Consider the following 16,758-nt stretch of genomic DNA (forward strand, 5'->3'; position numbering starts at 1 on the left):
TTTCCGTCATGAAGATTAAAATGTTGAACTGAATCAGCAAATATTTTAATCTCTTTAACAGGAAGCTACCTTCTCGAAGAACAACTCTTTCATATGCAGGAAACTTGGTCTGAACAGGTTGGGCAGAAAGATCTTCTCTGCTTTTTCGGAGATTTCTCTTTGAGCTGCGTAGACCTCGGAACCTCCAGAAATCTGCACGATCTCCCCCTGCTGTCTTTGGAAGTGTGTACTGTACACTAGCTAGTTGTTCAGCTCTAAGTGGGGCAGAGATTCCAGGGGTTAAAAAAAATAATTGACAGAAAACCCCAACTCCAGCAACAAACAAATCAGCTTTTGAAATGACACTTGATTAACAAAGTTTAAGCCTGAACACATTATAATGACATAACAGGCTAAAGGACCACTGATCACCAAATGAGAGGTTCCCCAGTACATTTTTCAGTACATTTTAACAAAGTAATTGCCTTTTGAAAATCCCCTTCTCTTGCCACGAGTGATCAATTAACACGGCTGATGCAACTACAACCATTACTTAAGTAGTATGTACTTTTCAGAAAGTATTTATGTATTTGTAAATTTTTGGCGAGATATATGGTGTGTCTACTTTTGCTCTTCATTAATTTTAGGCCCTACCTAGACTAGGAAAAAAGATGACAGACTCCCCACTAGGCTTTAATTTCACCAGATTAGCACACTCTGAAATACAATTGCTTTGTCTTGACTAGAGTTTTAGAAGGTGTTAATTTGAATTCAGTTACCTAATTCAATCTGACATCACACCTTTAAGGCCTTGTCTGCACTAAGATTTACTCCCCCACCCTTGTGTTTCTCTTGCCTGGAAACAGGGAGAGACAACTCCATGTGACTAGCCAATGGACTGACCAAGGGCCACAGTTTGTGAACCTCTGTTCTAAACCAAACCCAAATGTAAGTTTGGGTACTCAAACTGGATAAGTCTAATTGCAAATTATTTGGGGTTCTACAACTGATTTTTCTTCCAAAATGTTAAGAAAGGTATAAAATGTCTGAGTGACCAGGAGATTTTACTAAAACAGCATTAAACAGACTAAGAACTTGCACAAACTTGGGCCACAGATTTCACAATCATTGTACTAAACAGTTTCAAGATGCTACCTGTTTTTGTTGGGTATGATGCCTCTTTCCACCTCTTTGTGATTTTTGCCAATTCGAATAGCCAGCCAGGACCCAAGCTTGCCGTTGTACAAAGTATCCACCACCCGGAACACTTCACCTTTGTTGAAACTTAGCCCATAGGGAGATTCCTTTTCATATTCAAAATGAGTTCTGATATAGAAAGAATCTCCTACATCAGACTCAACAATGCGACGATAAACTGCAATAAAAGTTAGTTGAAGTACATTAAAGGATTCCTAATGCTCATAGCAGTTATATAAAAACATTCTGAGCAGAAATCTTGCCTATCCTTAGTTCTCCATTTTAATTGTGAGGTATTTTGGAAACCCGTAAGACTAAATCCCCACATATCAGCATGTGAAATGTATGTGGAATTCACATACAATCCATATCACGTTACTGTGATGCATTCAGAAACAGTTGATATCCTCCATGAATTCACAGTATTTATATTATTTGTCTTTTTTCCTATGAGTTCAGAGCTGATTTAGTGAATTTTGCATATCAAGCCATACGGACAGCACTGGAATCAGATATCACTTATTACAGAACGGATGAACCTTAAAACATTGAGTTTCCTCATATTGTCTAGCCACAGTTTTACAGCCATTATTTAGACGTAGTCTACACACTTTTGTACTGATATAACTCTTTCAGTTATGGTTGTGTGGTTTAAAAAAAAAAAAAAAAGTTATAGCAGTGCAACCCCATTCACGTGGAAAAGGATTGAGACCACAGACTCATTTCAAAACTAGCTACTGAACTGTTGTCAGATAATTAATCTATCACTACTGTACAATCTCCACTGCATTTGAAATAGTGACCTAAAAGTGAAAGGCTTCACATTACCAACCTTCTTGGGTTGCCACTCCCCAGGGCAAACAGTTATCAAAGGTTAGCTACACCGTCTCTATCTGGTCTCAAAAAGCCGGCCAAGCACTTTCTGTCCTTATATTTGAGGAAACTACTTACCGTCCTTTTTCTTCTGTGCCAAAATTGTCACCTCTTCTCCTTTAGGGAGATCAAGCAGAAAAAGCACTGCTTCCTCTCTGATGATATTTGTGAAGTCTACATTATTTACCTGGCATCAATACAATAACGAACGGTTTTCAATTACTACACAATGTAGCAAAACATATACATGCATTGTGAAACATACATTTCACATAAATAATGCAGTTTTTCACAACGAATTAATCTTAAGAGTTGTTTATCCAGTTAAATATAACTTAACTGCATGAACTTCAAGAAGCTTTTTGCGTATATTTCTCAGATTAAGTGAAAAATATTGCTATTTAACAAAAATATGCAGTACCTGCAGAGTATAAACTGAACAGACTTTATCGAGTACTTCTAGGTCAGCCATCATGGATGACCTAGAAGTACCAGAGATTTCAAAGGGCCATATGTTTAGATTATTACAGATGGAGGAGCTTCTTAGGATGTGTCTACATCGGGAGTTAAACCGGATTGATTTGACAGGTGTTTCTTAACATGCAATATCTAAGTCACACTAATGGCAGGCATATAGGATGGCTGCCTCCTCTTTCAATTTGCATTGTGTACACATGACTGTGGCTTGCCATGTACAAACTGCGTGGCATTCTCAGAGGGTATCCCATGGTTCTTTGCTTTGCTATTTAGCAGTCTGCATTCTGGAATTCTTCTGGCTGTGCATTGCAGGATGCATAAGGGAAGCCAGGCAGATTCCAATTTTTAAAAAAAAAAAAATCTCGTATCTCCATCATCTCCACACCAAGCTCCCTTTCTGGGCAGGCTAGTGCCATTTTTGAATTGCCGTCAGCCAGCATGGTCCCAACGATGCTCTTCACGTCTATGCTGGCAACTGTAAACACAGAGAGGCTGCTTGTGCTGTATTTCAGCTCTAGTAGCCAGGTGACTTTGGTTTTGGACTTTGCCTTCTGCACCAAGAAGGAGATGATGTGGCAGCAGCAGGAGCTTAAGCATCAACAGAAGAAGCAGAGTGAGGAAGAAGATGGTGACATCCAGCAAATGCTACTACAGCGACTGTTCCTGGAACAACTTCGCACCGTACAGTACTGTCTCTGGACTCAGAAAATCAGCATCAACTGATGGAAAAGGTTTGTTCTGCAGACCTGGGATGACCAGCAGTGGCAAGAGAATTTCAGAATGGCTAAGACAACCTTTTTGTGCTGAAGTAGTTCCGAAAGTGCAGGAGCAGCATGCCAACTTGCGGTGCCCCATACCTGTCAAGAAGTGGGTCACCAATGCCACCTAGAAACTAGCCAACCCCAAATCCAACCAGTCCATAACCAACCAATTCAGAGCAGGGAGATCGACTGTTGGAGCCAGTGTCATGCAGATGTGCGACGCCATGGATAAAGTACTGTTTCACTGGATTATAAAGCTTAATAATGCTCAGGAGATTGATGGCTTTGTATGCATGGGTTCCCAAACTGTATTGGGGCAATTGAGGAGACCTCTGTGCTTATTATTTCAGCTTCACCCCCACCTCCCCTGACAAGGGCTTAGAATTTATAAATAGAAAGGGGTATTTCTCCATGGTGCTACAAAGGCTGGTTGACATCGGTCGTGTTGAGTGGTGAGGCTTGAAGCTATACAGAGCATTAGATGGCTCAAAAGGGCTGAGCTCAGTATCTTGTGCTATCCAGGGAGTACAGAACAAGGCTAGGTCCTGGTTTGGAGCACTGCCTTGCCTGCTGCTCTGGCAGCAGCAGCAAGTGCTGCATCAAAGCATTCTGGCTCTATATTGCCTCCAGGAGTTTTCTCTGCATCCCCGTCTTTCTCAACAGTGTCTTTTGCTGTGGTAACTCTGTCCCTGGCCACAGCAAGATCCATTTCTTTATCACTCACTGATCTGAAGTACAATTTCCACCTCTCCGTTGTTTTCAGGGTTTTATGAGGCGTCTGCAATGAGGTCAGCGGACATTACACACTTGATTAACTCAACTTAATCCGGTTTAAACTCCCCATGTAGACAAACACTGAGATTAGTTGTCCAAACTTGTTTCACACGATTTTCCTTTATGGTTGCCCTTACTCCTTGTTATCTAATCTTTAAGTATATTTGAACATTTGAGATCTGATTATCAACATTAGGTAGTCAATTATTAGCACATGCATGCTGTTAAAACATGTTTCTTTAAAATTTAATCAGTCCAATTTCAAAACTCTAAGTGTAGGTCTATCCTTTTGCCCCACCAAAGTCCATAAACAGCAGGTAACGAGGCCCAAGTGTCTTGCTTTTGAAAACAGACTGAAGTACAAAAACCTTTGTAAAATTGAATGAGAACTAAAAATTCCACGTTTTAAACTTTGTCATCAATATGAAAGAATACAAAGAAATTACTTTTCTAGAAACATGCCATAGTAGCATTACGAGAGTTTTACTAATCCATGTGAGGAAAAAACTCACATTTACACGATTTACCATATATTCCGCAAATTATACGTAAGGGGTTGGTCCGGGTCTCTAATGGTATACTTTTAATACCGTATGTGATACCAAAGTTTTAATCTATTCACTAACTGAGCTAACTGCAGGGTAAATAAGGCACATTCTTCTTTTGTTCAAAAACATGTGTTGGAAGCAGTGCTCTGAAATAGGGGTGCAGATGATTGGGCAATAAACTCCTATGGACAATGCTACTTATCTAGTTTTGCAAAATGCCTAGAAATCTATGAATGAAAGATGCTAAGTGCTACGTGCTGATTATTATTTGTTTATATGATAAAGATATTTATACACACTTTTTAGTTAACAGTTTAATAGCCAGTTAGTTAAACAATTATTCATCCAATCTGAAACTAGGAAACTTGGGAGCCATAATTTACCAGTGATCTAGTAGCAACAGTGGAAGCTGCAAGAATTTTTACCACCATCGTCTAACCCTATTCAGGGTAGGCAAAGATAAAACAGTATACACTAAAAAGGTAATACGTACCAAAATTCTGTTGCATTACTGAACAGCAGCAGATTCTTTGTATGAAAGATTTTGACCTACCCTGAGAATTTGATCTCCTTCTTCTAATCCTTCTTTCGCTGCAGGGCTGTCCTCCAGAACACCAGCTACAAATATGCCTACATCATTGCCACCAGCCAACCGCAAGCCCACGCTGTCTCCTTTTTTGAATTTTACCAGCTTCATGCTTGGCCTGTAGGTTTATAACACATTCCAATTAACAGACATACAACAGTTGAATATGTGGTCATAGATTAGCAGCTGTGGAGTTACACCAGCAGAGAATTTGTTCATTATTTCAATTTGACATCATTGTATCCATGCTATTTCTTTCAGCAACACACTAACTATAATAGCAGAATATTCTTCTCATCAGCTGAGCTTTTGAAAATAATGGTAATATTGCTGGTAATATTGCTAATCTAATTGCCTTCTATGATGAGATTACTGGTTCTGTGGATGAAGGGAAAACAGTGGATGTATTGTTTCTTGACTTTAGCAAAGCTTTTGACACTGTCTCCCACAGTATTCTTGTCAGCAAGTTAAAGAAGTACGGGCTGGATGAATGCACTATAAGGTGGGTAGAAAGTTGGCTAGATTGTCGGGCTCAACAGGTAGTGATCAATGGCTCCATGTCTAGTTGGCAGCCAGGGTCAAGTGGAGTGCCCCAGGGGTCGGTCCTGGGGCCGGTTTTGTTCAATATCTTCATAAATGACCTGGAGGATGGTGTGGATTGCACTCTCAGCAAATTTGCGGATGAATACTAAACTGGGAAGAGTGGTTGATACGCTGGAGGGCAGGGATTGGATACAGAGGGACCTAGACAAATTGGAGGATTGGGCCAAAAGAAATCTGATGAGGTTCAATAAGGATAAGTGCAGGGTCCTGCACTTAGGACGGAAGAACCCAATGCACAGCTACAGACTAGGGACCGAATGGCTAGGCAGCAGTTCTGCGGAAAAGGACCTGGGGTGACAGTGGACGAGAAGCTGGATATGAGTCAGCAGTGTGCCCTTGTTGCCAAGATGGCCAATGGCATTTTGGGATGTATAAGTAGGGGCATAGCGAGCAAATCAAAGGATGTGATCGTTCCCCTCTATTCGACATTGGTGAGGCCTCATCTGGAGTACTGTGTCCAGTTTTGGGCCCCGCACTACAAGAAGGATGTGGATAAATTGAAGAGAGTCTAGCGAAGGGCAGCAAAAATGATTAGGGGTCTGGAACACATGACTTATGAGGAGAGGCTGAGGGAACTGGGATTGTTTAGTCTGCAGAAGAGAAGAATGAGAGGGGATTTGATAGCTGCTTTCAACTACCTGAGAGGGGGTTCCAGAGAGGATGGTTCTAGACTATTCTCAGTGATAGAAGAGGACAGGACAAGCAGTAATGGTCTCAAGTTGCAGTGGGGGAGGTTTAGGTTGGATATTAGGAAAAACTTCTTCACTAGGAGGGTGGTGAAACACTGGAATGCATTACCTAGGGAGGTGGTAGAATCTCCTTCCTTAGAAGTTTTAAAGGTCAGGCTTGACAAAGCCCTGGCTGGGATGATTTAATTGGGGATTGGTCCTGCTTTGAGCAGGGGGTTGGACTAGATGACCTCCTGAGGTCCCTTCCAACCCTGATATTCTATGATTCTATTCACTTGCTTAAGATATTTTGTTGTTTGCTTTAATATATTAATTTATATAAATCGTATTTTAAATAGACTGCTTCATAATTTAAGGGGCTTTTTGTTTGTTTTTAACAGTCAACCTTCCCTTGGAAGTTTACAACTGAATCGCTATTTCTCTCTTTTTTTTTTGGACATAGCACTCAATTATAGGGTTCTCCTGAATGCATGACTGTTTTTCCTTAAAAGAGAAGAAAAGCAGTGTTTGGGAGAGAGAACCAAAACAGTTATTAAATAATATCTATAAAAAGTGATTGGTAAGTTTCAAAATTGCTAAGTATGTAATATAACTGTTAACAAAGCATCCAAAGCTCACAGACGAGCCACAACTCCCACACCCCTAATACTTATAAACAGATTAGAAATGTATGTTAAGACAAAGCCCTACATGTCCCCATGCAGCCATAATACTCATTGACTTAATGAAAGCTTGGTCTGCTCAAGGACTGTGGTATCAGGTTCAAATAAAGAATTTTGAATTACATTACCGAAGTACTCCATCTTCATGAGTTGAATTGGGTAAAGGACCATCCGATGGACTGACTGGTAAATCCACATCTGGTTGTCCAGCTTGAGCATACACTGGCTTTGGCTCTATTAACCAAAACAAAAAACCCAACTTGCCATGCTATTAATTCTTTAAAGGCTGTGTAACCAATACAGTTTAACTCATACTTGCAAAATTGTCATCATGAAAATCTACCAGCTCAGGAACAAAATTCTTCTCCCATTCACCACAAGTGTCAGTAATGAAAATAACTCTCTTGTACTGACTGAGTAAGATTACTCCTCTTGGGTGAGTAGATTTTTTAAGGCTGGTTTAATTACTGCACTTTTTCTTTTTTTAATTTCCCATTGTACTTTGGTAACATCTGTTGAAATTTTAAAGCATGCAGAATACATCATAGATAAATACACAATTCTTTAAAACAGAAAGAACACATTACACTGTTTTTTCCAATCATGTAAGATTTGGACATTAAGGATTAGAATTTCCACTAGTGTAACTACTGCCCCAAAATGGGAGGAGCCAGAAAGGTTCAGTCAGTTACCATAATCTTCCAGCTAAACAACTCTACATCTCTACCTTATCTGAAACCCAGACCTGCCATTTCAGCTGCCTTTGACTTTTCCCTCCTCCTGTCATCATTTCTCTATCCGCTCACTCATTTCTTCCAAGAGAAAACTGACAAAATGTGATGTGATCTTCCCCCTCTCCACAGCTTGCCTTCCTTTCTCCTCCCACAAATCTCTTCCTTCTCCCCTATAACAGATGAAGAATTTTGTCTGATCTCCTCCTCCAACCCATCCACTTGTCCCAGTGACTCCTAACCTCCCATACCCTCATTTCCTTCACACCCACTCTCATCTCATCTCTCTCCTCCCTCTGGCTTTCTCGCTCCCTCACAGTACAAGCATGTTTTCGCTTCTCTCATTTTAACCAAATAAAAACAAAAAAACACCACCCTTGAACCCATTTACCTCTCTACCTACTGTCCTCTTTCAAGATTGTATTTCTAAGCTCATTGAAAGCACTGTTTACAGTAGCCATCTCAAATTTCTCTCTCCATCTAGGATCCCATCCTAGATCCTCTCCAATACAACTCCTGCCCCTTTCATGCCAATAAAACTGCTCTTGCTAAAGTCTCTATGACCTTGTCCTAGCCAAAGCTCAGAACCAGTACTCCAACCTCATCCTCCTTGACCAGCCCACCGCCTTAAACACAGTTGACCATGCTCCTCCTCCTTGAAATCTTGTCCTCCCTGGGTTGTCTCCCCTCTGTCCTCTTCTCTCCTAAATTTCCAATGACTCCTTCAGCAGGTCCATCCTTCCTTCAACTTTCTGTGGGTATTCCACAGGGATGTCACTGGTCACTTTCTCTGCGCCCTCTACATATCTCTGGGTAATCTCATCCGCGAAATACAAATTCAACCACAGTCTCTAAGATGACGACTCTCAGATCTCTACTCCAGACCTGCCTCCTTCTATCTAAACTAAAATTTCTGCCTGCCTCTGACATTGTCTCCTAGATGTCTTGCCATGAGCTCAAACTGCACACAGGTAAAACAGAGCTCTTAATCCCCCAAATCCTCCCACTACCTCCTTTCTTGATTACTGTGGACACCACGATCATCTTATCCATCACTCAGGACTGTAACCTGGGCATCTGCCCTTTTTCTTCTGTGTTTATACAGTGAATGGCACAATGAGGTCCTGGTGCTTAATTAGGGCCCTAAGTGCTATGATAATACAAACCAACAAAAAAGATTTAGCTCTCCATTGAGATCAAAACTGCGTTAGCTACTTCTATATTTAAATGTGTTAGTATGGCTTTTAGAGGGGAAAAAGCCCTCCATCTTACCTTGGCCTTGGAAATCATGACGGAATCCTCTTAGCAACAAGCATGCTTGGACACAGTTGTAACCAACACAGTTTTTAATCCCACAGCGGAGAGCGCTTTAGAGTGATCTTCCAGAATTGAAAACCACAAATACCACAAGCTGAACTATGCTCTCAGGAAGACTTGCATATTCAGAAAAATGACAAAAAACATTGGACCCACTTCTGCCATTACTTAAACTGGCTTCACCCATATAACTAGGGGCAGAGCTGGGCCCTTTGAATCTGCATATTCTTAGTATTTATGCAGTTGTACATTTTAACAGCTTGAGAGAAATCATGCTGTAGATATGAAGTAGCGCAAATTCCTACTGAGCATTCATTAGAGGCAGCAGGCATAACTTGGCGTTTTACCATATTTACCTGGCAGAGGTGGAGTTTGTTTTTCGTTTCTTTCAATTATAGCCTCTTCCATGGTTTTAGAAACAGGGATATCATCTGCATTCTTTACAGGTGTAGAGACAGCTCCTGGTTTTGATATTCTCTCATCTTCTTTGCTCCGGAGACTATATATCAGAAAAACAGAACATATGGCATTTAGTTTGTACGCCATGCTACCTCACAGTATTATTGTGAAACCACCATTTCTGCATTTCAGGTCAAACTGATTTGCTACCAGATTCATCCCAAAATAATCTGCACAGTGGGAGCTCTCCACATGTAGATCCCTGGAAAAAGGAGGGCAAGGTAGAATAGAATGTGGTCTTTTCACTGCCCCATGTCCTTCCCGTGCCTTGTGTGGATAGTCTTCCATGCTAAGTTCAGAAGCAGGAATGGAGATGGGAGCAAGTGATGTGCTGTTCTCTGTGACACTTTTCCCTGTGGAGTCTAGTGATTTTTGGGCAAAATCCCAGGATTTACCATGACCCTTTGGACCCCTCCTATGGTTGCTGACTCAGCAGGGATTGAGGAATTTAGCCAATGGCAGCCCTTCAAGAAGGAAAGGAGGTTTCCCTTCCCTCTAGATCCTTCAAGGTTGCAAAAGAGCAGCCTTCAAAATCCACAGCTATTCTAAATCCTTTCCACTTAAGATTGGTGCAATGGAGAAAAAAAGTGAGTGCCTGCCTCCCATACCAGCTCTATACTTCATGTTCCTTTACTGAAAACAGGAGTAGCCTCATGAATTTTCTGCTCCAGAATGTATCTACATATGCTTACAGCATGCAACATCTAAAGAGAATGTGATGCAAGTACAACAGCATTCCTTGCTAGATAGTCTCTGGAGAGTGAACCCGGGACCTCTAGATCTAAAAGCATCAGCACTTCCACTGTTTGAGCTAGAGGACCAGGTACTTTAGCAAAGAGGCAGTAACAAACTCAAATCTGTATACATGAACAGAACCTCAGTGGGTTGTACAAGCATGCAGTACACTATAATTATGTGAGAGCGGTAGCCATATAGTCACAGACGAGATTCAAAATGTACATAGGCTTAAAAGAAGTATACCACAAACTTACAACTACTTCCTAAAAATCCTTCATGTCAGGACTCCTGGCACTTATGAATTTCAGATACTTTCTACTTACTATGGCAAATCATAATCAGCATCGATGAACAGTTTAATCAATCGCTGCACTAAACAAACCACAATTCCAAAACATATTCATTATAAAAAAGCATTAGTTTATAAGATATTCAAACTCTGCTAAAGTATTAAATACACATGCATATAAAAATAAAATTAACAGAAGATACTGCATAACAAGTGTGTTTACTTTTATTTCTATCACCTTGTATGTCAATAAAAATACAGTGAGCGTTCTGAAGGAATTATATATTTGCCAGGCATTAAAGGATACTGAATTTGACATTATTAGGAAACATTTGTTTCCTTGATGACCCTGAACTGCTCAGTTACTTCTTTCTCAAGAGCCACTAGGAAGACTCTCTTTGTGTAGAAAGAGTCCTTGGTGAAGTATACTGTACAAGATAGCACAACACTATTAGATGGTTTTCCGTTTGGATCTCTCTCTCTATCATGGACAGATGTATTTTGAAAGATGCCACCTTTCTTAAAATACTACTGTTTCCAGAAGCTAGATGGAGCTATTGGGCAGTAACTTGTATTTGCATCCTTTAAAAAAAAATTATATCTACTGATACACATTACACACTGCAACATTTATTTTAGTTATACTAAAATTATTACTTCAAAAGCTGTGTATTAATTATAATGATGGGAAACAAGACTTTTTTTTAGTCAGAGTCTCTAACAGAACTAAGGCTGTACCAAAAGATAAAACCACTGAATTTATAAACATGGGTGGGATGTGCTTTCTCTGGCAGTACTAAGTAGCTGGCATCAGAAGCAAGGTTTACACATTCTGCTAAACTAAGAACATAAGAATGGCCATACTGGGTCAGACCCAAAGGTCCTTCCAGCCCAGTATCCTGTCTGCCGACAGTGGACAATGCCAGGTGCCCCAGAGGGAGTGAACCTAACCGGTAATGATCAATTTTCAGAGTAGCAGCTGTGTTAGTCTGTATTCGCAAAAAGAAAAGGAGTACTTGTGGCACCTTAGAGACTAACCAATTTATTTGAGCATAAGCTTTCGTGAGCAGCTCACGAAAGCTTATGCTCAAATAAATTGGTTAGTCTCTAAGGTGCCACAAGTACTCCTTTTCTTTTTGGTAACGATCAAGTGATCTCTCTCCTGCCATCCAGCTCCACTCTCTGACAAACAGAGGCTAGGGACACCATTCCTTACCCATCCTGGCTAATAGCCATTAATGGACTTAGCCTCCATGAATTTATCCAGTTCTCTTTTAAACCCTGTTATGGTCTGAGCCTTCACAACCTCCTCAGGCAAGGAGTTCCACAGGACTGTGCGCTGAGTGAAGAAGAACTTCCTTTTATTTGTTTTAAACTTGCTACCCATTCATTTCATTTGGTGGTCCCTAGTTCATGTAAACAAGTAAATAACTTTTCCTTATTCACTTTCTCCACACCACTCATGATTTTATATACCTCTATCATATCTCCCCTTAAGTCTCCTCTTTTCCAAGCTGAAAAGTCCTAGCCTCTTTAATCTCTCCTCATATGGGACCCGTTCCAAGCCCCTAATAATTTTAGTTGCCTTTCTCTGTGGGCATACCATGGATTTATATAAGGGAAATAAGATATACTCCGTCTTATTCTCTCTCTCTTTTTTAATGATTCCAAACATCCCGTTTGCTTTTTTTGACTGCCGCTGCACACTGCATGGACGTCTTCAGAGAACTATCCACAATGATCGAAGATTGCTTTCCTGATGAGTTGTAGCTAAATTAGCCCCCATCATATTGTATGTACAGTTGGGATTATTTTTTCCAATGTGCATTACTTTACATTTATCCACGTTAAATTTCATTTGCCATTTTGTTGCCCAGTCACTTAGTTTTGTGAGATCTTTTTGAAGTTCTTCACAGTCTGCTTTGGTCTTAACTATCTTGAGCAGTTTAGTATTACCTGCAAACTTTGCCACCTCACTGTTTACCCCTTTCTCCACATCATTTATGAGTAAGTTGAATAGGATTGGTCCTAGGACTGACCCTTGGGGAACAACACTAGTTACGCCTCTCAATTCTAAAAAGTTACCATTTACTCCTACCCTTTATTCCCTGTCTTTTAACCAGTTCTCAATCCATGAAAGGATCGTCCCTCTTGTCCCATGACAACTTAATTTACTTACAAGCTTTTGGTGAGGGATCTTGTCAAAGGCTTTCTGCAAATCTAAGTACACTATGTCCACTGGATCCCCCTTGTCCACATGTTTGTTGACCCCTTCAAAGAACTTTAATAGATTAGTAAGACATGATTTCCCTTTACAGAAACCATGTTGACTTTTGCCCAACAATTTATGTTCTTCTTTGTCTCTAACAATTTTATTCTTAACTATTGTTTCAACTAATTAGGCAGATACTGACGTTAGACTTACTGGTCTGTAATTGCCAGGATCACCTCAAGAGCCCTTTTTAAATATTGGTGTTACATTAGCTGTTTTCCAGTCATTGGGTACAGAAGCTGATTTAAAGGACAGGTTACAACCCATAGTTAATAGTTCCGCAATTTCATATTTGAGTTCTTTCAGAACTCGAGCGAATGCCATCTGGTCCCGGTAACTTGTTACTGTTAAGTTTATCAATTAATTCCAAAACTCTAATGACACTTCAATCTGTGACAATTCCTCAGATTTGTCACCGACAAAGCATGGCTCAGGACCTTGGACCACCATTCACTGATGTGTTGCTACTCAGTATAAGCCATTAGAATTTGATACAGTGCCTAGAGCCATTTTCCAACTTGAGTGCCTCAAGTTGGGCACCTAACTAAAAATAGCCTGCTTTTCAAAAGAGCTGATAATTCACAAATCCGACTGCAATCAATGGGAGATACAGATGCTCGTCACCTTTGCAAGTCTGGCCAACTATACTTAGATACTAAAAAATAGCTAAAAATCAGCTGTACTTTAGGCATCCAAGTTTGAAAATTTTGGTCTTTGAACTTCAATTTACACAAATCTTTTTCCATAAAATAATTTTTGAACACTTATCTCACTCCCCTTTTCTCATAATGGTATTCACATTGAATAAATTTCTACTTTTTTCGTGGTGGTAATTTGGTACTCGTGAAAGTGAGACTAGTATCATTGGCTTGAGCAAGGACTGGGAGCAGGCACTGCAAGTTTTCCCATCTTGTGCTGCATAAGTAATACATTAAGCTTCTTCTGCAAAACCTTTCCTATTCCGTTTCCTGCATACATGTCCCGTTGGATAGTGATTTTAGGATGTGGACAAATGACTGTCTTTTCACTTCTCAGCTGTGCTAAGATTTGAATCTTTGTTCCCTAGAAATAAAATGCCAGTTCCCAATTAAATATACGGGCATATTTGAATGTGTGTATGAAACAAAGAAACTTTTAAAAGCTGAGGAAACGGAGAAATGAAAATAACTCGCATGATAATGTGGCCCAGAACTAGTTTTTCATATTTCTGGACATTGAATAGTAGTTAATGATGTTCTTCAATATAATTTTATTTTGGTACAGCATTTTTCATATAATCACTATCCCAAAATGGTTTTCTTCTTGCAATATTACTATTTCTGACATTTTATATTAGTTAATTCTGATCTTCAGCCACTTCTACCTAAGGACTTTGTATTTTCACATTCTTACATGTTAGTATCCTTTATTGATATTCTTGCATAAATGTAATTGCTGTTTTTAATTAGTGCAGCTCAAATATTTAATAAATAAGTTTTTAAAAAGTTGAGGCAGCACTGAATAAAAAGGAATAGAGTTTCTAACAGCAAATTCCCCCCACTACTCCCCTTTTGATTTTTCCTTGTATTATACATATTAGTCAATTTATGTATAAGCTAACTCTTTATACAGGGATTCTCCTGACTGCTTGTTTTCATTCTAGCCATTGGTCTGTCTCATCACACCTTCTAAATTACAGAATACATAACAGAGGACTTCAATCAACATACATGGATGGGTAAAAATAACATATCTCTACAGTTGTTCCCTCAAAAATGGGTTGCGTGGTGGGAGGGGGAGGAGAGAGAGAGAGAAAAAGAATCCCAGGTTTTCAACTCCTATGGTACAAGTCTCATTGCAATAGGCAATGATTTATTCTAGAATGTTTTATCAGAATTCTAAAAAAAGTTATTCCCCACCTCCTGCAAATTAGTGGCTATACACACACAACTCAGGAATCTGATTTAACGAAGGTTTCATTTGAGCTTTTCAGTTGACTGCAGGTATGTTATCCTAAACTCTCAAAAAAAGATATTATTCAACTTTCCTACTATGAAGTATTTTACATATTTACGTCTAGGCATTATTTATATAGCCATATTAGTAACAGGAAAACATGAAGTTTATACTCTATATGCTACCCCTCTGGTAAGACAAACGATTATGTAAAGCCTGTCTCATATATACTTATTAGAAATGACTCTGCAGTACTACTTAGGGGCTTCATGTCACTCTGGTATCCTTCACTTGGGCAGCCAATCTCTAATTAATGAAAAGAAGTGTTTAAGTGTTCACTGTCATATTCTCTAAACTAGAGGAGGACAGAAACATTAAGACACCACGTACAGGAAAAAAAGTATCACAAAGATGTGACAGCAAAACACATGAATTGTGTGTTTATGATGTTCACAATCAAAATTCAAAAATCAAAGTTGCTTCATGGCATGTACAAACTTAAACATTATAAATGTTTTGAAGAGCAGCCATTGTTAAAAGACTTTAGACAAAGTCATTCAGGGTCACTTGCTATCACATGGACACCATTTTTTAAATTAAAATCTTTATGTATCACATAATAAAAGTTTTCTTAAAAGCACAATTCCAATTATGGAACTATAAAGCCATGAAGGATGCTAGTACATATCTTTTATAACATCAACCACTCAGTGGAATTATAGTCTTGTAATACAAACTTGGCTTTATTACTTTTGGATCCAGGTATCTGACAGTCACGCAGCTTGAATACTGACACATATTATAGCCAAAGCATTAAGAAAGCTAGAGACAGTGAAAGATTTCTTCTATGTTGATATTATATTCTTTTGCCCTTCTCTTTTGGCTTGTCTACACTTAAAACGCTGCCGCAGCACAGTTATGCTGTTGTAACGCTTCAGTGAAAACGCTGCCTATACCGACAGGAGGGCTTCTCCCATCACCGTAGGTACTCCTCCTTCCCAGAGGTGGTAGCTAGGTCAATGAAAGAATTCTCCCATCGACGTAGCGCTGTCTACACCAGGTATTAGGTCAGTTTAACTGCTTTGCTCAGAGTTGGATTTTTCACACCCCGAATGACAATTATACCAACCTAATTTCCTAGTGTAGACAAGGCCATTCAATTTATCAGGAAGATTTGCCTTAAAAGAGTCAGAGCAGAAACAAAAACTGTAATAGCAACTACAATGAGCAGATTTAAAGTCCGACTGAATTTAAAAAAAAGAGTGGACAGTTTTCCAGAACAAACATGGAATAACCAAAATATATGCACTAAAAGATATCGGACCTGATTCTCCTGTGTGTTAGTCCAGTTTTACCACAGTGTAACTGCAATCATCTCATAACACTGGCATAAACATGGAGTAATGCAGTGGTGAATCATGCCAATTATCTGCTTATGCAATTACTCAATTCACATTACTCACTCTTAAGACTCCAATATTCATGCACTTTTTAAAAACATCTTCATTTTGTTTAAGTAAAGAGTTTTATTTCAAAAAAATCTAAAACTGTATTTTAACATGGCAGTAAATGGTGCTTCACTTGCAGTTCAGGTCATTCTCCCTCTTGCTTTCAATTTTTAGTTCTCATCACCTGGACAATGATTAGAGATTTAGATTTTTTCAGTCACATGAAATCAGAAAGAGAAGTAAAGAGAAACAAAAGCTTCAATTGGCGTGGTAAGGAGATGGGAAAAGTAGAGGTCAAAAACAACCTAACAAGTCAATCCTACAAACACTGTTGGAATTAGTCCCACAGAGCTCAGTGTCACCATAAAAGCCTAGGAGTAAGTTATTTGAAGGAGGAGATCTTAAATAAGGAAATCAAAA

The 16,758-nt window shown here is 39.4% G+C and overlaps 1 protein-coding gene across 9 annotated transcripts in view; it reads right to left on the minus strand.

The window, feature by feature from the left end:
• Positions 1 to 16,758, minus strand: part of TJP1 (tight junction protein 1) — a gene marked incomplete at its 5' end in the record, with an annotated part of 307,681 nt that overhangs the window by 44,691 nt on the left and 246,232 nt on the right. For all 9 annotated transcript variants that reach the window (XM_084642446.1, XM_084642444.1, XM_084642443.1 and 6 more), the window contains 6 exons: positions 70 to 254; positions 1,135 to 1,354; positions 2,128 to 2,236; positions 5,163 to 5,313; positions 7,278 to 7,383; positions 9,554 to 9,696. In XM_084642446.1, coding sequence (XP_084498572.1) covers positions 70 to 254; positions 1,135 to 1,354; positions 2,128 to 2,236; positions 5,163 to 5,313; positions 7,278 to 7,383; positions 9,554 to 9,696 — 914 coding nt within the window. The remainder of the gene's footprint in view (positions 1 to 69; positions 255 to 1,134; positions 1,355 to 2,127; positions 2,237 to 5,162; positions 5,314 to 7,277; positions 7,384 to 9,553; positions 9,697 to 16,758) is intronic.

Source organism: Lepidochelys olivacea (assembly GCF_965140295.1).
Source record: "Lepidochelys olivacea isolate rLepOli2 genome assembly, chromosome: 10".
Lineage (NCBI taxonomy): Eukaryota > Metazoa > Chordata > Testudines > Cheloniidae > Lepidochelys > Lepidochelys olivacea.